At 40.5% G+C, this 22,935-nt stretch overlaps 1 protein-coding gene across 1 annotated transcript; it reads right to left on the bottom strand.

Moving 5' to 3' along the window:
• Positions 1-1,091: 1,091 nt before the first annotated feature.
• On the bottom strand, positions 1,092-19,261 carry GABRD (gamma-aminobutyric acid type A receptor subunit delta). The gene is made up of 9 exons (XM_009808095.2): positions 19,194-19,261; positions 9,643-9,755; positions 8,990-9,057; positions 7,868-8,088; positions 6,957-7,039; positions 4,529-4,666; positions 3,454-3,609; positions 2,642-2,853; positions 1,092-1,391 (listed from the first exon to the last, which is right to left on the bottom strand). Exons 1-9 carry the CDS (start codon positions 19,259-19,261, stop codon positions 1,092-1,094), a joined length of 1,359 nt encoding a protein of 452 aa, XP_009806397.1.
• Positions 19,262-22,935: the final 3,674 nt, after the last annotated feature.

The following is a 22,935-nucleotide window of genomic DNA, read 5'->3' as shown; positions in this document are numbered from 1 at the left end:
TCCTGAATTAAGGAGTGTGTTTGAGTACCCACAAATTTTGTCAAATAATGGAAGTGAAGATGCCTAACATATTAGATCAGCCTCTGAATAAAAATGGCAAAAATATCCAAAGCAACTGAGTAACTTAAAGCCATTTATGACATTTTTTTACTTCACTCAGCTATTTAGGGACAGATGCAAAAAGGATATTTTCAGAGGCACACATGGTAGACTCTCACCGAAAATCAACAGAACGAATTCTAAAGTCCTTCCTGAAAATGGAGTCTGAGTTCCTTCATTATCAAGCACCTTTAAAATTGTTCCCAATCCAACATAGAATGCCTGAGCTTTCCCTGTGTTTCTAAATCACTTTTGTCTATTTTTGGGCCTATTAAACTAATAAACATTACTGTATTTAAGTGTGTAAACTTTCATTAGCTTAGATCTGAAATGTAATACAGTCATTATTAACAATTCAGTAGAACTTTATGTAGTATATTTTATTTCATGCTGTGACTAAGAGCATTGAAATGTTTTCAATACTTTATGCAAGACAAATAATAATTTAAGAAAAAGCCTCCACTCCCCTCTATTCCCTTTTACTTTGTTAATGAGATTTTTATGATTAAAAACTCCAACTTTACCACTACTGTTAAACCTAGACCATCCCACAGAAGGCCAGAGGCAGAAAATCACTCATATGTGGAAGTGAGGAATTAGCTCTTCCATTACAAAAAAGGAAATGATCTGAGTGTGAAAAGCCAAAACTTCATTACTGTTCAACCCTTAAAGTGGAGGAAAACCATGGTAATTTAGTATTTAAACTTTTGCTGCGAATATGTACATATGAAAAATTGTCTCATGGTAATACAGGAAATAAGGAACTGGGATTGTTTGGCAGAGTACAGTTGTTACTGTATCAAATCAGATTGGTAATAAATTGCTGCTTTTAGTAGGAATTGATTGCAGGACTTTCTTGACTTTAGAAATGTCTCAAGCTCATTGGAAAATATTTTGAGAAGAGATGGATCAACACAGTTTTAGCAAGGGCTTTTTAGTCTGTAGGTACTGTTCAATTTGTAGGTCTTCATATTAATTTTCTTTTTTTTCTTTTACATTGTGTATGCAACCCAGTATATAACATTGACTGCTGCAAAGGCTGCTGGGAACACGGCTCTGGCGTATATATCAATGGTATCAGCATCAATGGGCTTAAAGAGGGATTTCAGACCACTCTTTTTATCCAGTTTCATGACTTGCTGCTGTTTTGTCTCGCCAGTTTCTATTTCTATTGTGCCATACGATCCAGGCAGGCTTCTGGGAATTCGGTGCTGCCTATTGGAAATGGCCAGTTCCTGGTTCACACCAGCTATGGAAAGGGAAAACAGAACAATGGCATTCTTCACGTTTATCTGCAAAGGAAAGAGGAGAACCTATAATAGCAATTTTATAGGGCACAGGTAGTGTACTTCATCCAAGATAGCCATGATACGGACATGGTGAAATACCTATGAGATCCATAAGTGCTGAATGGTATTTATCACTTGCTTTGGCAGAAGCACTGCTGAAAGACTCTGCTACCATGTCTAAATTCCGGTTATAATTTTACGTGCTCTGAATTACTGAGGCACCATTCAGATAGCATGCTTAGGCCCTCCTGGCTGAAAATTAATGCCTGACTTTAAGGAGGCAGTTATCCCATTGTGTGGCCAAAGCCAATAGGCAGTTCTCAGGCTCTCGTCAAAGCTGAGAGAACGTGGAAGTGGGACAGAAAATTAAAATGGATCAGTTGTATCCGCTACAGCTTAATAAAATGAAGTAATAATAACCATAAATAATACCCAAGGTGCCAGAGAGTTCAAAAATATGTAGGCCTGGACTACAAACTGTGACTTGTCAAAAAAAAAGTTCCTTAATCAATTCACTGTGCTTCGTCACTAACATGCATGTATGTACATGAAGAAAGCAGCAAATCCGTCTGGAGTTCCTGGAAGAAATTTCATCTACGGACTCCTTTGTTCAATTTCACTGGGCTTTGTATCTACATAACTTACATCCATGTTGATTATATCTGTATTTACCTTATGCAGTTTAGGTGTAAAAAATGTAATCTCCAGGGGACAACATTCAGGGCTACAGGCCTAGGTTTTGTTTTGCTGACAGCATTTTATTATGCTGTAGCAGAGCTAAAAGAGTCTAAGCAGAAGCAGCTACTAAAGAATACCTTCTGAGAAAAGGCCTTTCTTCCCCATCTCGTGTAATACTGCCATAATGACTTTGCCCTGACCCTACAGAAGCAACTCAAGGTTACTGTAACTTATGCTGAGGACTGGACAAATATCAAAGGGTCTAAATGTATTCTCAAAGTGAGAGATCTACAAATCTGGCTCAAGACATACTTTGCCTCTCTTCTTACTCATTCTCTCTTATTCTCCATTTCCTATCTTAAATACAGCAACAAACCATGTAAAAATATGTTGTCTTTAGTGCTAACCATGCTGCAAGGAGAAATTAGCATTTCTAATAATGTGACAAAAGAATTAACCAGGAAATTTTATTTTTTTTCCAAAAGGGGTAGAAGAATTTGCTTCTGCAGTAGAAAAAGGTCATAATGCAGGGTGATTGCTTTTGCAAAGTTATTCACACTATTACGCTTACTGACCTCTCCACTCTGCCTTCTCGCCTTTATCTTGTTCTTTTGCTTTTTCATGTAGTCAGCATTGAAATGTGCAAATGCATATTCTACCAGTGCAGCGAAGACAAACACATAGCAAATCCAGAAGTAAACGTCAAGTGCCTTGATGGCGGATGCTCGTGGAAGCGAAGATCGGGCACTGACCATCAGTGTAGTCATAGTAAGAACAGTAGTTATACCTGCAGTGTAGTGTGAGAAAATTTACTTTAGGTTTCATAGTATGCACGATAATAGGTGTATTTACTAATCTGACGCTGAGGAACATTTTCACAGTAGAAGCCCCTTAATAGTGTGGCTTCTGATTTTCAAAACAGGGGAGCCTGTAAAAAACGGTGTGTTTGTACAGCTAAGGCAGCTTTGACCATGTTATCCTTGGTTTTGTTCTAGATCAGGACAAACAAAACCAGAACACTTAACCCTCAAAAACTTTTGTATCCAGACTTGCAACCCTTACTCAGGCAAACAGATCCACAAGCTCTAGGAACGTTTTTTTGTCACTGTCCCAGTTCCTTCAAATCAATTCTTTCATACATCTGCCTCACGTTCATTATTGCTTTTAACCATCTTTAGATGGTTATTTTCTGTTCTTTACTGAGGCAGCTGCTCTGATAGCATGACAGAAATTAAAACACGAGGGAAATCTTTTAAAGGACCCTCTTTTCTGCAAATGTAAACATAGTGTTCAGAAATGCACCTTCATGGAAAATGAGGACTTCTAGAGAGCATAATTACAACTTCATCATACCCTTCCCTGTTAGTTCCCCAAACTATTGTTTTACCTAATGACACTCTGGCAGGCACAGCTGACTGACTGATCCAGAAGGATACCCACGACATGGCCACTAGTAAGATAGAAGGAACATAAGACTGAATGATGTAAACGCCTCGATTTCGCCGAAGGTGAAAGTGGAGACTGAGCCTGGGAAACTGACCTGCTGGAAAAAAGAGCAGACAAAGAAAGATGCTGACTGTGTGAATTACATTTAAACTGATACTGAAAATAACATTTCCTATAATGACACAGATCTATGTTCTTAAACGTCTTTTGGACAAGGATCACAAAAAGCATTTTTGAATGTTGTTCAATTAGTCTTCATAAACCCTGCACGAGGTACTGCAGTTCTCATCAGCACTGTTAGCTAAGAATAGGTCAAATGATTTGTCTCAGGTCATATCAATGCCAGATCTGAAAATAAAATCATGAGTCTTCTCGAATAACATTATTGCTTCAAAATGTGTACTGTCTTATCATCTGCTGTAGAAAGTCCTCCAGATACTAAATTTAGATTTTTTAAAAGGCCAAGTTAATTTCAAACTCAAAAAAGAGCTTAGAGGAGATGTGCAGCATAAATAAGAATCTGAATACATGAAAGAGGATGAAAAATCAGCAGGAAAGAAATGACTCCAATCTTTCACAAACATTGCAATAAACCCAGTGATACGCATACACACCACTGACTTCTACTGGGTAGAATTAGAATGATCTGACTGTACGTCATAAGCCTCATAACATCAGGGCTAATGGAAAATTTTCTTTATCCGAAGTTGCAAATTAGGTCAAGGAAATGTGAGCTATACCTCAAGTCTTTTTATCAAGCGCTGTCTGGCTACTCCATGCAGTATTTTGTCAAACATACAGAGCTAAAGGACATAATATGCTACAGTGACTACCTGAAGACTCAGCAAAGGTTGCCATTTTTTGCAAGTGTAAGCTAAAGAAAACTCTTATCAGAAACCTGACAGGTTCTTAAATTAGTTATTTAAGAAGAGGGGGTTTCTATTCTAGGTATAGGAGGTTTCCCTATCCAGGAAAAAGTCAGATACTGTCCCTGAATTGAAGACAGATCCTGTTACCAGATTTGAAGTTCATCATTTCTGTTGTGAACTGGTAATTGGTAATTGTGAACTGAGCAAGCTGCAGCTTATCCAGCCCATGGATCTCCTCCTGGTTTTCTGACCAGTGATAGACGATGTCCTCTGAAGAGTAGCCATCTGCCAAAAGAAAGCTGAATAAACACAAAGTTTGAGGAAGAAATTAAGAACTTAGAGGACTCAGAATGGAAGTCCTCTAATTCCTCTGCTATGCTGATTTTCATCGGTCCCATTGCAAACGTGCTGTGATTCAGTCTGGATAATTCACTGTCCTGGCAACATCAATGTTTCCAGTGTCCCACTGGGGTAGCTTTCCTACAGGGAGAATAATCCAAGTGGATTCACACTGACTAGCAATATGTGGTATGGCACAATGCACTTCAGTGTCATGAGAAATATTCAAATTATCCCTCACTTAAAGTAGAGTAACTGTTACCGTAGCACTCAAACGAGCCTACTTACCCCTGCACTGTGCTTGGATCTCAGAGTCACAGAAATTTCTGATTGTAGAAGAAAATAACTACTAAATCTAATCTATCTATGCCTATCCTACTGAAGACAGATCAGAGTGTAATTCTGTACTGCAAGTCTATTTCCAAGTTCACACATTGATTTTATGAGATAGGTACTGTACCAGTCAGGCAGTGTTGGGGAAACAGATTTCCTTTGTCAGGGATTCCCCCAGTGTCCTCAAAAAGTATGAGTCCAGTTGGCTCTATATCTCCCCTTGCGAGCCCTACAGTGCTTTTACAAGTGGACACTGCATGAAAGCAAAGTATACAGCCGAATTGTTCATCTGAATCCCCACTCTTGGAAACAACTGTTAGGGCCTCCCCCAGGCTTAAAGTAGTTTAAAAAGAAAACCATGTCTATGCAAACTGCCTATGCATTCTTTTTCTGTCAGTTCTCCTCCTTCAAAAGGTATTGCTTTTGAACTTCCTTAATATTTTCAAACCAAAATGACAAAACGGTAAATGTTTCATATTCTTCATTCTTGATATTCTAGATTCTTGAAATTTTTGTAAGAAATGGTGTATAGAGAACAGAAGATCAAATCTGTGCATCCAATTAGAGAACAGCAGTATAACTCAGACCCACATCCATTCTGAGATGCACCAGTAGCTTGACAATCACCATGTATCTCAGCCTATTAATGACTGCAGTTTGGCATGGGTGGCAGCTGGAAGATAACTGCTAGGGAGAGGTGCAGGGCACCAGGGACAAGAGAGAAGGGGGGGATATGTATGAGGGGATTGATGTAATATGCAAATCCATAGGAAATCAATCTTTGCTAGTTTTGCTGTTAATGGACAACTTGCTACTAAACCATTCATTTGTTTAAAAAGGCTTTATTTCTACATGTTTGTTTCACTGAAATCAAAACCCTCAAATTCAATTAAAAAACTCAACCACCACCAAAACTCCCTGCAGAACTTGCTGGGAGAGAGACTTGATTGCTGGTTCACTGTCTGCTGCCTCTGCATTTGGTGATTACATAAGTAAAACTGTAGATTGCTATTTTTGACAGGATAAAATGGTATTGTGGTTAATTGCCTAGAAAACAAAGTCAGTGCTAAAAAAGAAAAAGAGAAATTTGCATCAATAGGCCAGTGGATCTGCTCAGAAACTGCTGTTCACAAAACTCTGGAACCCTCAGGACCTGTAGACTCCTTGATATAAAACCCACAAAAGGCCAGATTCATTGCCATTGATTGGCTGGCCCCTGCTTGTGTCAGTGGTGAATTTCATTCAAAAGTATTAATGCACATGGGAGTTACACGCTGGTCATAAATAAAACACAAGTTGGACAAGGTATAAATTCATTCTTCACCCTCCTTTGTGAATACAAATGAATTTAAGCCAATCCATGCAGTATTCTGATTGATTTCTGTGTAACAGATACAGAAATGCTAGGCAAGATAAACAGCTATGTAAGGGTTAGTCACAAAGGCATTCATTAAAAGCAGAGAATTCTTTCTTTTTCCTGTTTTCTCACAAAGGAAAAATAGCACTTCAAATTTTGCCTGTGGGCTTCTCTACTTATTCTCACTGGATTTGATGCAAACCTCAGTAATGCTAGTGACTGTCACAATCGCACTACATTTCACATCAAGCATGAAGTTTCAGACATTTGTCAGCAGCACTGTAGGTTGTTCATCTTCACTAAATTAAATCCTATAGTTTTGAATTGGATCAGAGCTGAACTGGTATTGAAAAGTCCATAGTCTAATGCCCAACAGAGAGAATGAAGGGATTCATGTTTGTACCCTTTATTTCTAAATCCTAAGGCATGCCTTACATTTCATTGACTAAAGCAGAATCATTCCAGGAAACGCCAACAAGCTAAGTACCATATATACAGGCTTTAAACAAAATACAGATTATATGGAACACTGTACTCAGCCCTTACAGCTCTCCAAATCCAACATGCATTCTTGCTCATCCATTGGATACTTGGAAAGGTCCATGTCACAGGCCACTGTTGAGGTAATCCTGTTCCAAGCAGGGGAAAGACCAGTTAGTTGCATTCAGATTGAGTCTTTTCCTCAGAACTCAAAAGCCTAAACGGAAAACTTTGAAACCTTAATACTAATACAGGAAACTATTTGCAAAATCCTGATGACTATTGCCTTTACTAAGTCTGTGGGAAACCCAAAGGCAGGGGGAAATTGAAGAAAGGTCAAATGACTTGTCTAATGTCAGAGGACAGACACTTCAGCTACTTCGGATGACAAAAAGGACTTTTCTGAGTCAAATCTCCTCCCTTCCACTGTCCCCAAGATCACTACCAATACTTTAGGGGTGACTTTGGACTTACAACTTCAAAGGTGCACACTCACTGTTTTTTAGAACATTACACAATTAACTTTAAATATAGTTACTGAGTTCTAGCAAGAACACTCTTCTAAAGTGAGGAAATACTACTTTCTCTATTTGAAAGATGGGGAAATTGGGCCCAAATCAGGCTCATAGTTCCCTTGGAAAGTAGTGAGAGAGTGGAGAACAGAATCTTTGCTCTGTATTCAGCATGTCCTTGCCTGGTGACCAAGTAGTTATGAGATGCTTATCTCCCATTAAGAACATTCTGAAAGTGATCAGTGATCATGAAGCGGAAAATGTGTTAGTGTTGCCAAAGATACCTTCCTGGCAGTGTAATCCTTGTAAAGCAAAGGGGTCTCTGATAGGAGTCACCAGTACTTTCTTCTGGTTTAAATTAATAATTATTTTAGGAAATCATCCTAGGAAAACTGAGGGATTACTTTATAGTCTGTTCAAAAAATTAATAGATGATAGAGTACATTTGCTCTCTTTTTCACTCACCTGATGCTGTATAAAATTACTCCATCTGGCTGGAGCCTGATAAGTTTGTTTTCCACAGTCACATCATGGAACCAAGCAGACTTGGCATTTACTATGAATGTATCTGGCAACCAGAGCTTGTCCACAAACCGGCTGTCTAAGCCCAAAGTTTCATTGGTGTGATTGTACGACAGACGGTCATCTCGCCAGCTCTGGTGCAAAAATACCGTCATGGTATATTCCTATGACAAGAGAAATCCCAATTAAAAAGTGATGCTAAACAAACACAATGATAATGTCTTGGGACTTGGTTAGAATCATTGTATTAGCCTAGAAATGTATTAACTGCTTCCAGTGCAAATAAGTATTTTTATACTCACTCAACGACAGAGCTGCCCAAGCATTTTAATTTCTTTCATATGCTTCTACCACGGATAAACCCAAGATATCAAAAAGTGATTTAATGTCAGTGTTATATATAACATGTTGCAAGAGCTGCATGTGTCCTAATGAAGAAAATCAGTTTATGTATCTCCACAGGTACAACTTTTGTTTTTGAAGTTTTTTTAAAGCAAAACTAAAAAATCAGGTGAAGTTATGCATCTGTAATGAAGGGAAAGGATGGAGGGAAAGTCAAAGTTTTGGGTTTAAAATTAAATCTATTGTGTTTCAGAACTGCAGTTAATCCATGCCTATGCTTGTTTATGTGACTTGTAAGTTGTTATACTCCACTGCTTTATTGGAAGGTCTTTACACAAAAAAGAGGAGCATCTCACAACCAATTGTTCCCTTAGCTTCTTTTTGGGAGTATCTGTGGTGAAAAGGAATTTGAACAGAAGTTGGCGTTAATGCTTAAAATTAGGCTTTCTGTTAGTAAGTGCTGCACAGATCCGACCTTGCTAACTGTAGTAAGAAATCTCAGTGACTTATACATAGCTAGATTCTTCTAATTGCCAGTGTCTGCCAGAAGAGACTGTCTGTGTCTTAAAAGACAATGTTTGTTCTTTGCAGTATCTTCTTGTGGTAACTTCTCCGCTCCAAACATGTTGGGAATTAACTGTCTCTCTATTTAGTTAGTTTTCTACAATTTCTGACATTGCTGTACATACGTTCACAACTTGGTAGGTTTAACTGATAACATACCATGTTCACTTCTGAGATGTGGTCAATGCTGGCTACTTCAATTGCAAGAGCAACATTAACAGGAGGACCTGAGGAAAAAATGTTTGAATGGGGTGATTTACATCATCATAGTACCTATAAAAATATAGAAAACCCAAGACTGTTAATTCTTTCATACAGAGTGAATTCATAAAAGTGTTTTCCTTCATAAAGTACACTTTCCAAGTAAAATCTACCTTAAAGCAAGAGATTTACATCTTTTACAGGTTGCATCCTCAATTTCCAATGAACACTTCGCTTCAGTGATAAAGGACATGAGATGTAATCACAAGTACTGAAAATTATGGAATCCTTTCTGGAAACCACATCATCTAGTTTAAGACAGCATGACTTCAAGCAAATGCAAAAATTATCACCATTTAATGTAGTCCAAAATTGCTTCAACTTATATATCAGTGATTTAAGAACTGTATCAGCAAGAAGACCGAGTTGCTAATTCTGTTGTACAGTCTGTCTTTTTTCAAGATCAAGCAAACCGTTGATTGTTATTATTTCCGGTATCCAAGTAATAGATAATCACAACCTTTTATTCATGTAGAGGTCAAAGTTCACATAAACATCAGAGAGTAGAAGAATTGTAAGAAAAAAAAGAGACATTATTCTCAAAGTCTCACCTCCAATCCCAGGCCTGAAATTACGTGCGTACCCTTTCATTAAATCATCCAGGTTGGGTAACCAGGATATTTCGATGTTGGAACCTATGTAATCTCCGATGTCATTCATAGCTCTAGGTAAAGAGAATAAGTGTCTTTTAAAACTTGGCCATGTTTACAAACAGAAAAATAACAGAAAATGGAAGACATTGACTTCTTTTACACCAGAGACCACCTGCAGTATAATCAGCTATATTGGTAATTTAGCGGAAAAATACTGTATATAGATAGGAACATGGTTTCAGGTATTTCTGTTTAAATCAAAACATATTTCAGGCAAGACTATGGCCTCTTTCTGAAATACAAGCACATACTTTTTTAAGGTTTTTTCTTTTAAAAAAAAGTAAAAAAAAAAGATTTAGAAATGTAAAGGAAGCATGAGGGAAACCAAGATACTTTGTATACTGCATAAAATGCATTGGTGGATGCTGAAATGCAGCTATCTGGGTAGCAGGACAGAGCAACTGTGACAGCTCCTAGTACCACTATGGAACAGCTGAGATCAAGAAGGCTGGTATATTGTCAAATGTGACGGGAAAACAGTAAAAATTACAGAGCTGGGATTAGGATTTAACATCTTCAGTACCGTGAAAAGTACCATTGGGCCTCAGAAATATGAAAAGCAATGCTAATAGAAGGCGTACAAACAGCTGAAAACTGCAAAGATTGCTTAAAAAGTGAACAGCTGAAAGCACGGAAGCACCGAAGGGGGCATCCCCACAGCCCCGACCCAGCACGAAACTGCCTGTGCGCCGGACCCAAACCTCAGCGGGAGCAGGCTGTGGCCCTGGAACTCAGGAGGTGCTGTCCATGGCACCCAAAAGCCCCAGTAGTTCTCCCTCATTCTGAGCCAAAGAGGTGGCTGCCTACAGTCCAGGTGACTCAGGAGCCTCCCAAAACCTCGAGAGGGGCCCATGGTTCTGCAGTGCAAGGAGCTGCCCATAGTGGTAAGCTTGAAGGATTTGGCCATTGTCCTGGAACCTGAGATGTGCTTCATGATCCTAGAAATGCAGGGGCAAGAGCCCTGACTATGGTTCTGGATTTGGGGCCACTCCTGTCCATGGTCTTGAGCAGTGAGTGAGGTATCCATAGCACTGAAATGTCTCTTCCCACTCCACCTTCCCACAGGTGCCCCAGAGGTTTGGGCATATAGGGATGGTTCCATCAAGCTGGGAGGGCCCCAGCTCACCTCCTTGTGCTGTTTTGCACTTGCCAGCGTCAGGCAGTGTGGGTGTTTGGCCATCTGTCCTCAGGTCAGGAGTGTGGGATGCCATAATGCACGCATCCTTTTGTAGTGACTCTTGGTACCCGAGTGAGCCACGAAACACGCAGTAGGTTTTGTTTGGGAGGTAATGTGTTGCCGTCAGATTTGTGCAGCGTGCCACAGTCCCCCTCCCAGAAATAAGGCTCCATCTCTCAGGTGCCAGGGATATGCTTCTTTCTGATCCAGTGATGCTCCTTGAAGACATTAGCACCGTTTCTTGTTGCCGCTTTCCACCACCTGGCAGATGCCAGCCCCTCAACCCTCCTGGTACAAGCAGTTATGTGGATATTCCATAATCTCTTATAAACAAAGGCAAGCTTATATTGTCTTCATTAACCATTTAAACTGAGCTGGCAGACTTCATTTGAAGCAGATCTATGCCTGCTCACACAATTCCTCTTGCCAGCACTGTGACTGACATAACAAGAACAGATAAATGAAGGACAGTGACAACGTCTACCACAACTATTTGCTAAGAGAAAAATTGCCAGTGGTTTGAGAGGGCCTGTATCTGAATGCAAGTACCATATCAAAACTGAGCACCGTTTTAGCATCTTCCACTGAGTCCAGCAATAAATATGGCATTTGAGAGATATATATCCCTAGTAACAAGAGAAACTCGTTAAACATCGATGAAAGGCTGCAGAGTAATATACCATAAACATATTCTGCCTTGGCACTTACATAACTTTCTTAGAGTGTTCATGTGACATTGACCCACATAAAGCACATGGTTTTTCTCTCCAAAATATGCCAGTCTGGGCGTTCAGCTCAGCACATGCAGTTACTGCTAGCACAGTAGCCGAGCATCCTACAATAATCAACTCTTCTCACAGGAGACTGAAAAAAAAATCTTTGATTGCCCTGGTCATAAAATTCTTGCCCCACATGTATGGAGTCAATGATATAAGGAAGGAATTCCGGGATTACGATGTATAAATGTAAGTTCTGAGCAACAGAGACACTGAAAACTTGCATTAACAGAGTTGTCAAAGCTTAAGTGACCTTAAAGCATAGAGATGCTGCTCCAAAGTGAAACTTCATTAGTTCACGGCAAAACGTTAAAATGGGGGATATATATTAAACTGCATTTACATTTCCTTGCCGTGAGCACACTGCTGTATGTTCATCTCAAATGGCTATCTATCTCAGGTATTTCTCAGGTTCCTACATCTCTTCTGAGTAAGGATCTCGGAAGACTCAGAGCCATATTTTCAGCTCCATAAATTGGAATAACATAATTGATTTAGACAAGGGCTTTGAAGATTTATAACAGATGTTGACAGAGTTTTTTCCTTCTTTATTGGGTCTCATCAACTATATAAACACTTCTCTCTATTAGGCTGCTTTTTTCCTGTGTGCCGGTCTTTCAATCATCCAACTGTCAGTGTTTACTTAATGAAATTATAGTTTCATAATACTTGGCAAGATCCACATGCTAAGGTCTGGCATTCTTCTGCAATATCATCAAAAACTCCAGTTCAGAAATTCTTTAATTTATTTTCTTTTACATTCACTGCCCTATTTCTGGAAATACTAAGGCTATCAGTTAATACAGAAAACAAATAACTTTTTAAATTAAGGCCTTGGCAGATTAGAGAATATGAGACTATGATGAAAGTATTTTTTTAAAAATGTACTTATTTGTAACTTGTAAGCCTCAGCCATAGATATGTAATGGTATTCCTAATCAGTAAAGTATCTGAGCTCCTTTTATAGGTAAAGAATGAAGTCTTTCCATGATTAGAGTAAATAACTAGAATGTGCTTGAATGAATGTATCTGCCTAAAATCTCTTTGCCTTTTCAGTAGAAGATGGTGCTTTTTGACTCCTATGGCTAAAACTGCAGCCAAATTCTGTAAAGTGTTTTGAAAACAATACTCAAGTCAAAAGGTGACTACACCGTAGTGACCTATCTTGTGTGCCTGATCTGTGCGGATGGGAGAATCTAGCTTATACTTCCTACCTACACAACAGTACAAAAGTGCTAGGTGCAAGTCATTGTAAAATTAGAATACCATGTATATTTATGAGTACTCAACCTGAGAAAAATAATAAAAACAAATTTTGCTGCCCCCCTTTCACAATAGGTATTGATCCCCAGGTAACTGACTTATAATCAGTCACTTGCTATAAAAGAAGTAATGTCACTGTAAGAACTGCTAGGAGCCTCATCTTTTTTGAAAAAGCATTTATAGTATGCAGCACTTATCCTGTGTCAGCATTCTATTTTAATGGCATTAAGGAGAGCCATAGAGCTAAAAGAAAGTTAAAATGACGAGAGTTGGGTTAAAAACTGTGGGCTGTAGCTTGCCATGTGTTTTAAACAGATTATAATCTAGAGGGAGTTTTACTTAAATATCCATGACACAATTAAAAAGAATCCTGTTTCTATTATTAATAAAGCCTTAGGGTCAGATCATCAGTGTAACAAATGCGTTGAAGTTAGTGGAGCTATATGCACTTAATACCAGTGGGGGTTATTAAAGTATTACATCTGAAATAATTTTATGGCTAGATTTACTTTGTTGATGTTTATACTACTGGTTCATTTTTAAATTTCTTTGAAATGGGCAACAAAATTACTCAGTTACTGCCATTCTCACACACTAGCATGGTGCTCACAGAATGGCTTCTAGATACTCGAAGAGAATATGTGAATCAGAATAACCTACAGTTTCATTTACAAACAGTTATCACCGAGTTACCAAAAGCTTTTGCTATTAGGCTTCTTTCATGCAGATGATTAAGGGACTAGAGTCTCTCTCATACGTAGAAAAGCTGGGACTGTTTAGCCTGGAGAAGAGAAGGCTCAGGGGGGATCTTATCAATGTATATAAATACGTGAAGGGAGGGTGTAAAGAAGGCAGAGCCAGGCTCTTTGCCGTGGAGCCCAGTGACAGGACCAGAGGCCACAGGCACAAACTGAATCACAGGAGGTTCTGCTTGAACATCAGGAAACACTTTTTCACTGTGAGGGTGGCTGAGCACTGGGACAGGTTGCTGAGAGAGGTTGTGGTCTCCCTCCGTAGCAATATTTAAATGCCACATGAACACGGTCCTGGGCAACTGGCTCTGGGTGGCCCTGCTTGAGCAGGGGGGTGGACCAGGTGACCTCCAGAGGTCCTTTCCAACCTCAACCATTCTGTGAACCTATATTGCACCTTTAAACTACCCAGTAATCACTTTAAATAGCCATATTCTTCAAATTACGTTTTGTCAGACTGACATGGAGGGTGATGGAGCAAAGGAAATAATACAGACATAAGCACTAATGTAGCAGGGGCTCTGTGCTTGGGTGTATGATTCAGCATGGTGTAAATGAGTCCAAGTTCTGCTTGTGTCAGTCTGATAGGTGCTCTTTAGGTCTAAAGTCATCCCAGGTCCTCCAGCATAGTAGAAATCTCCCATTCCCCTCTTTTTTGTTCCTCAAGAATATTGAAGAAGAGGAAGAATAATAAACTCAAGAATATTATTCTACCTGTAATGTTTTCATTTCTTTTTTATCTGGTGAAGACAAAAGTGTGAATATTAGCAGACAGTATAGCTGTCCTCAGTCAAAAATGGTGACTTTGGAAAGCAGACCTTTATTTTCATGGCACTTTACAGGCCAGTTTGTTGGAACTCCTTTGAGCCATTCCTCTAGACTTCTGTACATCAGATCCAGTGCTTTAAAGTTACATGAAGGGCGGTGGGAGAATTTCATTCATCCTTGATAAGCACTTGGGATTATATATGGCGTAAAATATTATTCATTTATTTTACCTGAAAAAGGAAGACCAGCATAGAAAAGACACATTGGAAGGGATTAACTTTTCATAGTGTAAGCAGTAAAGATGAAAAGAAAGGAAACTACTATTAGTTGATTTGGCAGCTCCACTTCCTGACGTAAGCTGCTGTAAAGCTTGCATTAGTAAGAAAAGGACTTTGTAAAATTAAGCTATTGATTTGTAAAATTCAAGGGGCATAACAGCTCATCAAAAAGCTTATCTTTACTTTGCACCAGGCCAGAATGGAGTGCCTAGTTGACTGAATGGCAATATAGTCATGTGTACGAATATCACTCTGGAAGTCATTCCCAAATCTAAAGCTGAAGAAAATGATTTTTCATCCACACTCTGACTCTGTACACATCTCATTTCAAGCAGATATTCTGGAGAATATATTTGCATCTGTCCATATCTGGAGTTTAAGCATTGTGAGAACTTCAAGAGAGCTTGTTGTTAGCAGTAGAAAACAGATTACTGCTGTTTAAACTATGAAAATAATAGTTCTCTTGCACACTAGACAAAGGGGAGAGGAAATCACCATTGATAAACCTGGCAAAACTATGAAGTTCTTTGCCTAACAAAACTGTCTTTGACACATGTTAGGGAAAGCAGCTCCAAGCAATGACTCTCAAATGACAAAGAAATGCATCTCTTTCAGAGCTAAGTACTATCAGTTCTAGAATAAAAAGAACATATATCCCAAAATCCTTTCTATGCCAGCTGACATCTTTCTCCCAGCCGTTGCAGGACCATTGCATTCCACTAATGTGGAGTGATCTGGAGGAGAAGCATCAATCAACTTGGACGGCATGTCTTCAAAGCCTTGTCAGGCAAGTGAGGTATTAGCCTGTCTTCACTATCTTCCAGAACACTGCTTGAAAACGGTTGCTAGAAATTTATCAGTATTACTAGAAAAAATCTGGTGAGTATTTAAATTACACCAAGGAAAGAGGCAATCTGTATGTTCTGGGTGAATGAGTGCACTACAGCAGCTGAACAAGAGATAACATTAGTAATGCTATTTTTGCACAGCAATGCAAAAAGCTCGGCAACATTTTCAAGTCAGTGGCCAATGACATGCTGATTTTAGGTCACGCTTGTAGGGAGAGCGCACTAACCTTTTGACAAACATGTATAGCAGTAAGATGTGGAAAATCACTTTTTGCATCTCCTGTTTCTTCTTTAAATCTGCTAACCTGATTCTTTTGGGGACTGTGACATAGTTGTTATATGAATCTTTAACCTGGTAGATGGGAAGACCGGTTTGACTGATACTGATGACTGGAATGGAGTACATTTCATTTTCTTTGAGATAATCTTTTGGGGACAAATGTCCCAGATGTCATTGCCAGTCAAGAAAACTTTCTTGAGAAAAAGACAAGGGATATCCTGCAAGGTCAGTGAACAATCTGGCCTCTCTCAAACTCTAGGATTATCCAGAGCAGTATGTGTATCCTTCCCATCTGCCATTCCTGACTCTAAGTGAAGCTCACTGTAAATATGTTTTGTATTTTGAAATGTAATTGAAAAAGCATTAGGCTTAATTCATGGAAATCTTTTGAACATCAAACTTCCTCTCTGTGAGTTTTAAGCTACTGAAAATGGACCACTCTTTGCATATATTCACGTGTTAAAGCTGCTCAGTTTCCATGAATAGGAGTAAGAGGCTGAGGGAGACACGCAACAGAAGGACAATTCTATGCAAATATATAAAAGTCATTTAACATAGTAGAATCTTAAATACAAAAGATACACCTATTTTTAATTAGAGAATTAAAATCTCTTTTGGTAAAGAATTACAAAGTATGGACATACACCCCAAAACTCCTATCAATAGTACTCTTTCCCTGTGCAAATGAAGAAATATTTCACTAAGTGTATTTCAGCAGGTGATCTCATTCACTATGACACATTTATTATTGCAGCATCCACAGCATATCAAACTCCGATAAAATAATGGAAGCTACAGTCTTTGCCCCAAAGAGCTGTCAATCGTATAAATTCCAAATTTCTTGCCTCTAATCACTGCCTCAAGCAGACCAACAAATACTACTTTTTAAAAATGTTTACCTGAAAACAGCAGTGGCATAAGTAGGATGTGCTGACTTTGGCTCCTTCACTTCAGTCAAATAGCACACGTGACAGAGAAATTCCTTCAAATACAGCCCTCTAAAGCACCCCGAAAGGATATTCAAAAATGCTGTGAGGAAGCAGGCCACAGGTATTCCCCACTTCCCTCCTCTGCCAAACCTTAACATTATTTTAATAGGTAGTTTTGCCTTTGAGAAGTCTCACGTCCTACCACTGAGTTCAGAACTCGCTGAAATTTTCTTCCTTTTTTGAATATGTTTTTGCTTACACCTGTCAATATACAGTCCGTAGAACTCACAAGCAGAGAACTTAGTGGGTTTGGATGGCCTCTATCATCATAACCATGTACCACATTATGTCTAGAAAACAAAATCAGAGCAATAAAAAGTAGCTATGGGCAGTTTTGCCCATTTATAAACCCACAGTATTAATCACAGAATCACAGAATCACTAAGGTTGGAAAAGACCTGTAAGATCATCAAGTCCAACCACCAAAATAAAATACTGCTTTTCATAAAAGCGTCTCTTACCAAAAATCATTATATGTAATAACACATTACAGGACTTCAAGGAAGAAGAATAAGGAAGTTAATGTGCTTCTTGGGCCCTTACAAGGGGAATTACTTCACAGGTCGTCTATGTGCGAGTAATTTTACTGACACAAGGATATAATTTTGTTTTGTTTAACTCATCAAAAGTACACATGTAAGCAAGGTTACTCACTTTTTACAAGATTAAACAATGTTCTGCCATAGCCATGCTAAATCCTGAATCTTCAGAAAACTGTTGTACTAAACAGAGCAGTTTTCTTTGACCGTCGAATGTCTTACACTTTGGCATATTTGAAAAACTACTACAAACTGAACAGCTGGAATTTCACAAGCTAGAATTTGCCTTGCCTTACTCCCTGCCACGAGTATATATATTTCTAACAAACAACTCATTACTATTGTGTAACTGAAGGAAGAAAGTCAAGTAATTAGGTAGTTAATCCAAATATAAAATAATTTATCCAACAGATTAGAGGTTGCACATATCCTGGCAGTTGCTGTGCCTAGAAACAGACCTTGAAGACAGGCTGAGAAGGCTGACTCTTCCTTAAAATTATTTTTTTCCTATTTTGTACTCAAACACCACTTTTCAAGCAAAATACATAATGCTAGCCCAAGCGCAGAGAGAGAAACAGGATCATTGAAATTATGGTGAAGATCTTGATGCCCTTAGGTCATAACTGGTATTTTCTCTGCCTTCACTGTAATACTGGATTGCTTCAGAGCATGAGGGTGTCAGGATCTGACCCTGGATAACAGATTCAAGGTCATAGGATAAATCATTATGTCAGCCCTGAATAAGAGCAGTTGACTTGACACTTCCTCTAATGCAAGATCCTTTCCCAGTGAAAAAAACAACCAGATCTCTTTAATTAAATCCAAAAACTGTAACAGCAATGTTATGTATTACTACAGTTATCACTTTGTTTCTTGTACTCCTCTGAAGCTATTAATAATAAAGTAGAAGTAGGAAGACCCCTTTAATGCCCCACAGCCATCTCTGGTCTGGATGATGTAGGCATGTTTTTACATGCAGCAAGTTCTTTTTTACTCCCCCTCCTATTTTCATTGCATAATCATGGCAAGCTTTCTCCACATACAGCCTCCAGATTTGTCGAGAATATACAGAGAACATAGCTGGTTGCCTAGCTAACACCTGAATAAATGCGAGTGAGAATTGCAAACATATATCTTTACAATGTATTATTTTAAGAAATGGTTGGTGTTCTTCAAACGTTTTTTCTAAGATCTCTGCCAGTCTCTTCCTCTTATCTCCAATTCAGGAGACTTAATGAACCCGTTAGAAAGGAATGTCTGTATTTTGGGGGTTTTAATTGTGCCTGTGGAGGCCCTAAGCAAGGATGTTCAGTTAGTGCCCCACTGCTTGTGCAGGGTTTTATGGAAGAGTTTCATGTTCAAGCAGGCCCCCTACAGAGCTGTTCAGGGGGACGAGGCTGCGCCGGGATGTGCAGTGCCATTGCAAAAAGTGATTGCCCCCAATTTAGAGTAAGTCCCCTCGGGAAGAGGCTTCCACAGACATCCTGTTAAAAACACACCCCTTGATTAACCCAAGAACCTGCTGCTCAATTGGCAAAGAGCATCCTCTGCTAGAAAAAGAAGAAGAAGAAAAAAAAGATGGGGCACACTGAGGAAACTCTTCAGTCGAGACCCCTCTTGCCACTGAACCCGCACTCAAGCAGTCGTAGCCCTTAAACGGAGAGCATCCCCGGGCAAAAGCGGGAGCTACAGCCAGACCCGGCATTTTCCACCCCAGCCCCACCGAAAGAACGGCTGCCTAAGGCCAGTCTAAGACAGGAAGAGAAGGCGTTTTCTTACCTGATACACCTGTGCTGTTGGGTGCACAGTAGAACCAAGGCAGGAAAAACCCAGGTAAGAAATTCCATTTTACTCCCATTTATTAGACAGTGGTTCCCTGGCGCTCTGGGCAGCTCCGAAGCTCCGGCAGCGTTGCCATCCTTGCTCGCTCTGAGAAGTTGAGGCTGAGTTTAAAGCACTGTATTGTTGCTCAGCAGCAGCAGCCCCCCCAGTCCCCGCAGCGGCCGGGAGCCACGCGGGCGGCCAGAATCGGGGAGCAGGTAGCGGGGCAGCTCTCCTCCCCCGCGGGGCGGCCCCTCGGCCGCGCTCCGCCGCCTCGCTCCCCCCGGCCCCGCCGTGCCGCCGCTCTCAGGAGCGCCTCGCTCTTCCTCCGGCCGGTCTTCCCGGGTGCAGGGCTGCTTGCCGAAAATAACCTCCAAAATGACAGATTAATCCCACCGAGCGCCGGGGGGGGCAAACTAAAAGTGCTCCGGAGGTACTAGACATGTCCTGTGCCAATAGCCGCAGGGAGACGCAGCCCGCGCTGCGGGCAGAAGCGGGGTGGCCACAGAGCCCGGGGGGGGCGAGGAGCAGGTTCGCCCGGCGCGGGGGGGGCACGCGAGCCGCAGGAACTGGGTGCCGTTGTGTGCTGGAGGCACGCCGCCGCCTCCCCCCGCCCCTCCCCTCCCCTCCCCTCCCTGTGCAAACCCCGGCGGCACGGCTCCGGGGCGAGCGCGGCGGCAGCCCGGCTTCGAGCCGCCTTCCAAGGGGAGCACAAACGGGGGGCGGCGGGGGCTGCCGCCCCTTCGCTTCCGAAGAGCTGCCCCAGCCCCGCGGCACGGAGCCGAGGGAGGCGGAGCCGAGGTCTTACAAACTTCTGCCTCCGCGCTCCCGGGCCCCTGAGGGGCTTCTCCAGAGCGAAACGCTTCGGCTCACTCGGGCGAGCAGCGCCCGCCGAGCCGCGCAGGCAGCGCTCCGGCCCCCGCCCCGCGGGGCTGCCCGCGCTCGGCAGCGCCGCGCACCTGTCCCGCCCCTGCGCCCGCGGGGCCGCCGCTCGCCGCGGGGAGGGGGGCTGAGCGCGGGAGGGGCGGCCAGGCGGCTTTGCGGGACTCCGCTTTCCTCTCTACCTGCAGGTCAAACTCGATTTCCTCCTCCATATTCGCTCTTTTCTTCCCTCCGCCTCCGCCGCTTTTCGGTGCTGTTCGATCCAGAATGACAATTTTAAAACCAACCCACAAAGGGAACGCCGCGAAGGCGACGTTTGAAAGAAATGATATCGTAAAGCAAAAATGAATGTGCAGGTACCTTAATCAAATGAAGGGGCGCACCTGGGGTGAAGCGTTCGAGTTGTCTTTTTGTACGCTCAATTTTGCGTCATTATTTAATACCAATACTTCAAGTGGCAACCAAGGGGGGGTGAGGGGAATAACAGCCCCGTGGGATCCAGGAGGAGAACAGATGTACAAATACATATTTAAGCAAAATAGGCTGTTACATATATATACACACATATGTACACCCCCCCTCAAAATTAATAATTCCTCTTAGCCAAAGGGAAGAGAGGGGATACAATAATAATGATCAACAATATATTTAATCTCCTACAATGCATACACAAACGTGCATACACGCACATGTGCGATCGTATGTCATAAATGTGTAAGAATGATGCGGGGGGTTATTTTCTTTCCGATCTTTACCTTCCTCTGCACATTTCAGTGGTCATGCTTAGTGCACGCTAAGGAGAAAAAGACCAAAATTTAAACTCAAGTAGTTGGATTGTTGCATGAAAACTGTTGTTTTGGAGGAGGGAAACCAAAAGATTTTTAATGGAATTTACAGGATGACATACAGAACAGAATGATTTTGTCTCTATGTATAACAGAACAGATTTACACCTTTCAGGATATTTCCAGGTTTTCATATTTTTTCATTTTTTCATATTTTTCCTACTCTTAAGGTTGGCGTTCCAATGAGCTATGTACCTACTCTGAGAATTCCTTGGTATTGTTTTTATCTGGCTAAATACCTGTCGTCTAATTTACTAGAAAAAAGTTTTCTATGTCTTCAGCATACATGTGTAAAAATAGCAAAACTCAGGGGAAGCAATTTGTACGTTCAGAACCAGTGCGTGTATGTATCTATTTCATATGTGTATAACACATACATAAGTGTGTGAGTGTGTGTATTCGTGAGTTGGTGTACGTACATCACGGCAACTTATGCTCTAAAGGGAGAAATGTTGCTACAAATTTGACCATTAAACCACTTAAAAATACAATGGCAATCCTTTAAAAGAATCATTGCCAAAAGAATTGTGTTTCTACAGCAACTGCACTTTCAGCACTTACTTAGATCCCATGAAAAAGTTCTTTTCTCTCAGGGGTTCTGATACTGCAAAAGAGAAACAGAGGAAGAGTATCACCTACATATTTTCTCTAAACTCATTAAGCTAGTTCTCTTTCTTACTTCTTCTACCACTGGGTGCTTTTTCAGCAGCTCTACAGCCAAAACCAGTAAGGTGGCTGCCCACAAAATCTTCAATGCAATTGTAATGGGAATGTGTTTAGCTTCAGGACTTTAATAATTTTTCTGAAAAAATCTGGTAATCAAGGTATATTATCAGGGTTCTGATTATCCCTGGGAAAAATTAACTGTCCCATTCATTTCACCGGGCATTGCATAGGGAGAGTTATCTAATTGCTGAAATCATTTTGAATGATCAAGGTTTTATACTATGGATTTGGATTAATAAGGTCATCATGAATGAAAGAAGTACGTCCAGGGAGTCTTCTGTCACCACCATAATAGTGCCTGGGTTTAACAAAATCCCATGTTATTTTCACAGGACTGATTTAGCTACCACTTTGTGTCTGTACTTCAGAAAAAGAGATGTTCTCAGATCCATTCCCACAGAATCCTAAAATAAATGTGTAACTTCTCTCAAATAAATACGTTACGTTTGACGTATACGGGACTTAATTATATCGTGTATATTATATAGAAGAAGGACAAATGCTATGTCATTCAGCCTTGGTTTTAGTTGATTCTGCATACAAATACATATTTAAGCAAAATAGGCTGTTACATATATATACACACATATGTACACCCCCACTCAAAATTAATAATTCCTATTAGCCAAAGGGAAGAGAGGGGATAAAATAATAATGATCAACAATATATTTAATCTCCTACAATTCTAGCAGAATATCTCAAACTCTTTACAGTCAATAACAGATTAAAATTGCTCCAGAGATAGATTAAAAACCAATTTAAATTGCTATTAAAACATCAAAACAAAACAAAATAAATAAGCTCCCCAAATCTTTCTCATCTAATCCTCTTGAAAATAATTAAAGCTTTCCTTTAGCTGCTGGCTTGGAACTGTCAAATATTATTAAAAAGATGGCCCATGATACTAAATTTCTCTTAAGCCTTTTTGTCACTCTACTAGATTACTACCTCTCCTCAATCCGTATGGCTGCAGGCACTAGCTTTTATGAAAACACCCATCCTGTGATCTGACCTTCCATATGGAGCTCAGATGGATCATCAGCGACTGCAGGGATTAAACCGTGCTCCAACACGACCAGGTTGTCAGGTCAGAGTTCCACGGTTTGGAACAAACGTCCGTCTTTGCTGCTGTACACATAAAGCTACAGCAGATCTGGCAAAGCAACGTAGCAATGACCAACGTGATGCTCAGGTCAGGATTTCTGTACCATCTGACCACGTCAGGCTATGAAAAGTTGATGGGCTC

This window comes from Gavia stellata, chromosome 27 (genome assembly GCF_030936135.1).
Source record: "Gavia stellata isolate bGavSte3 chromosome 27, bGavSte3.hap2, whole genome shotgun sequence".
Lineage (NCBI taxonomy): Eukaryota > Metazoa > Chordata > Aves > Gaviiformes > Gaviidae > Gavia > Gavia stellata.
The sequence above is the reverse complement of the archived record's forward strand: the minus strand, read 5'-3'. Positions and strand labels throughout refer to the sequence as shown.

Bases quoted from the DNA above. Each gene is read 5' to 3' on its own strand.
- GABRD (XM_009808095.2), bottom strand. From the start codon at position 19,261: ATGGAATTTCTTACCTGGGTTTTTCCTGCCTTGGTTCTACTGTGCACC. The intron at 8,089-8,989 runs GTATGTTATCAG...CTCTTGTCATAG, and splicing joins ACATCTCAGAAGTGAACATG to GAATATACCATGACGGTATT. The intron at 4,667-6,956 runs GTAAGGGCTGAG...TTCTTTTGGCAG, and splicing joins CATGTTGGATTTGGAGAGCT to ATGGCTACTCTTCAGAGGAC.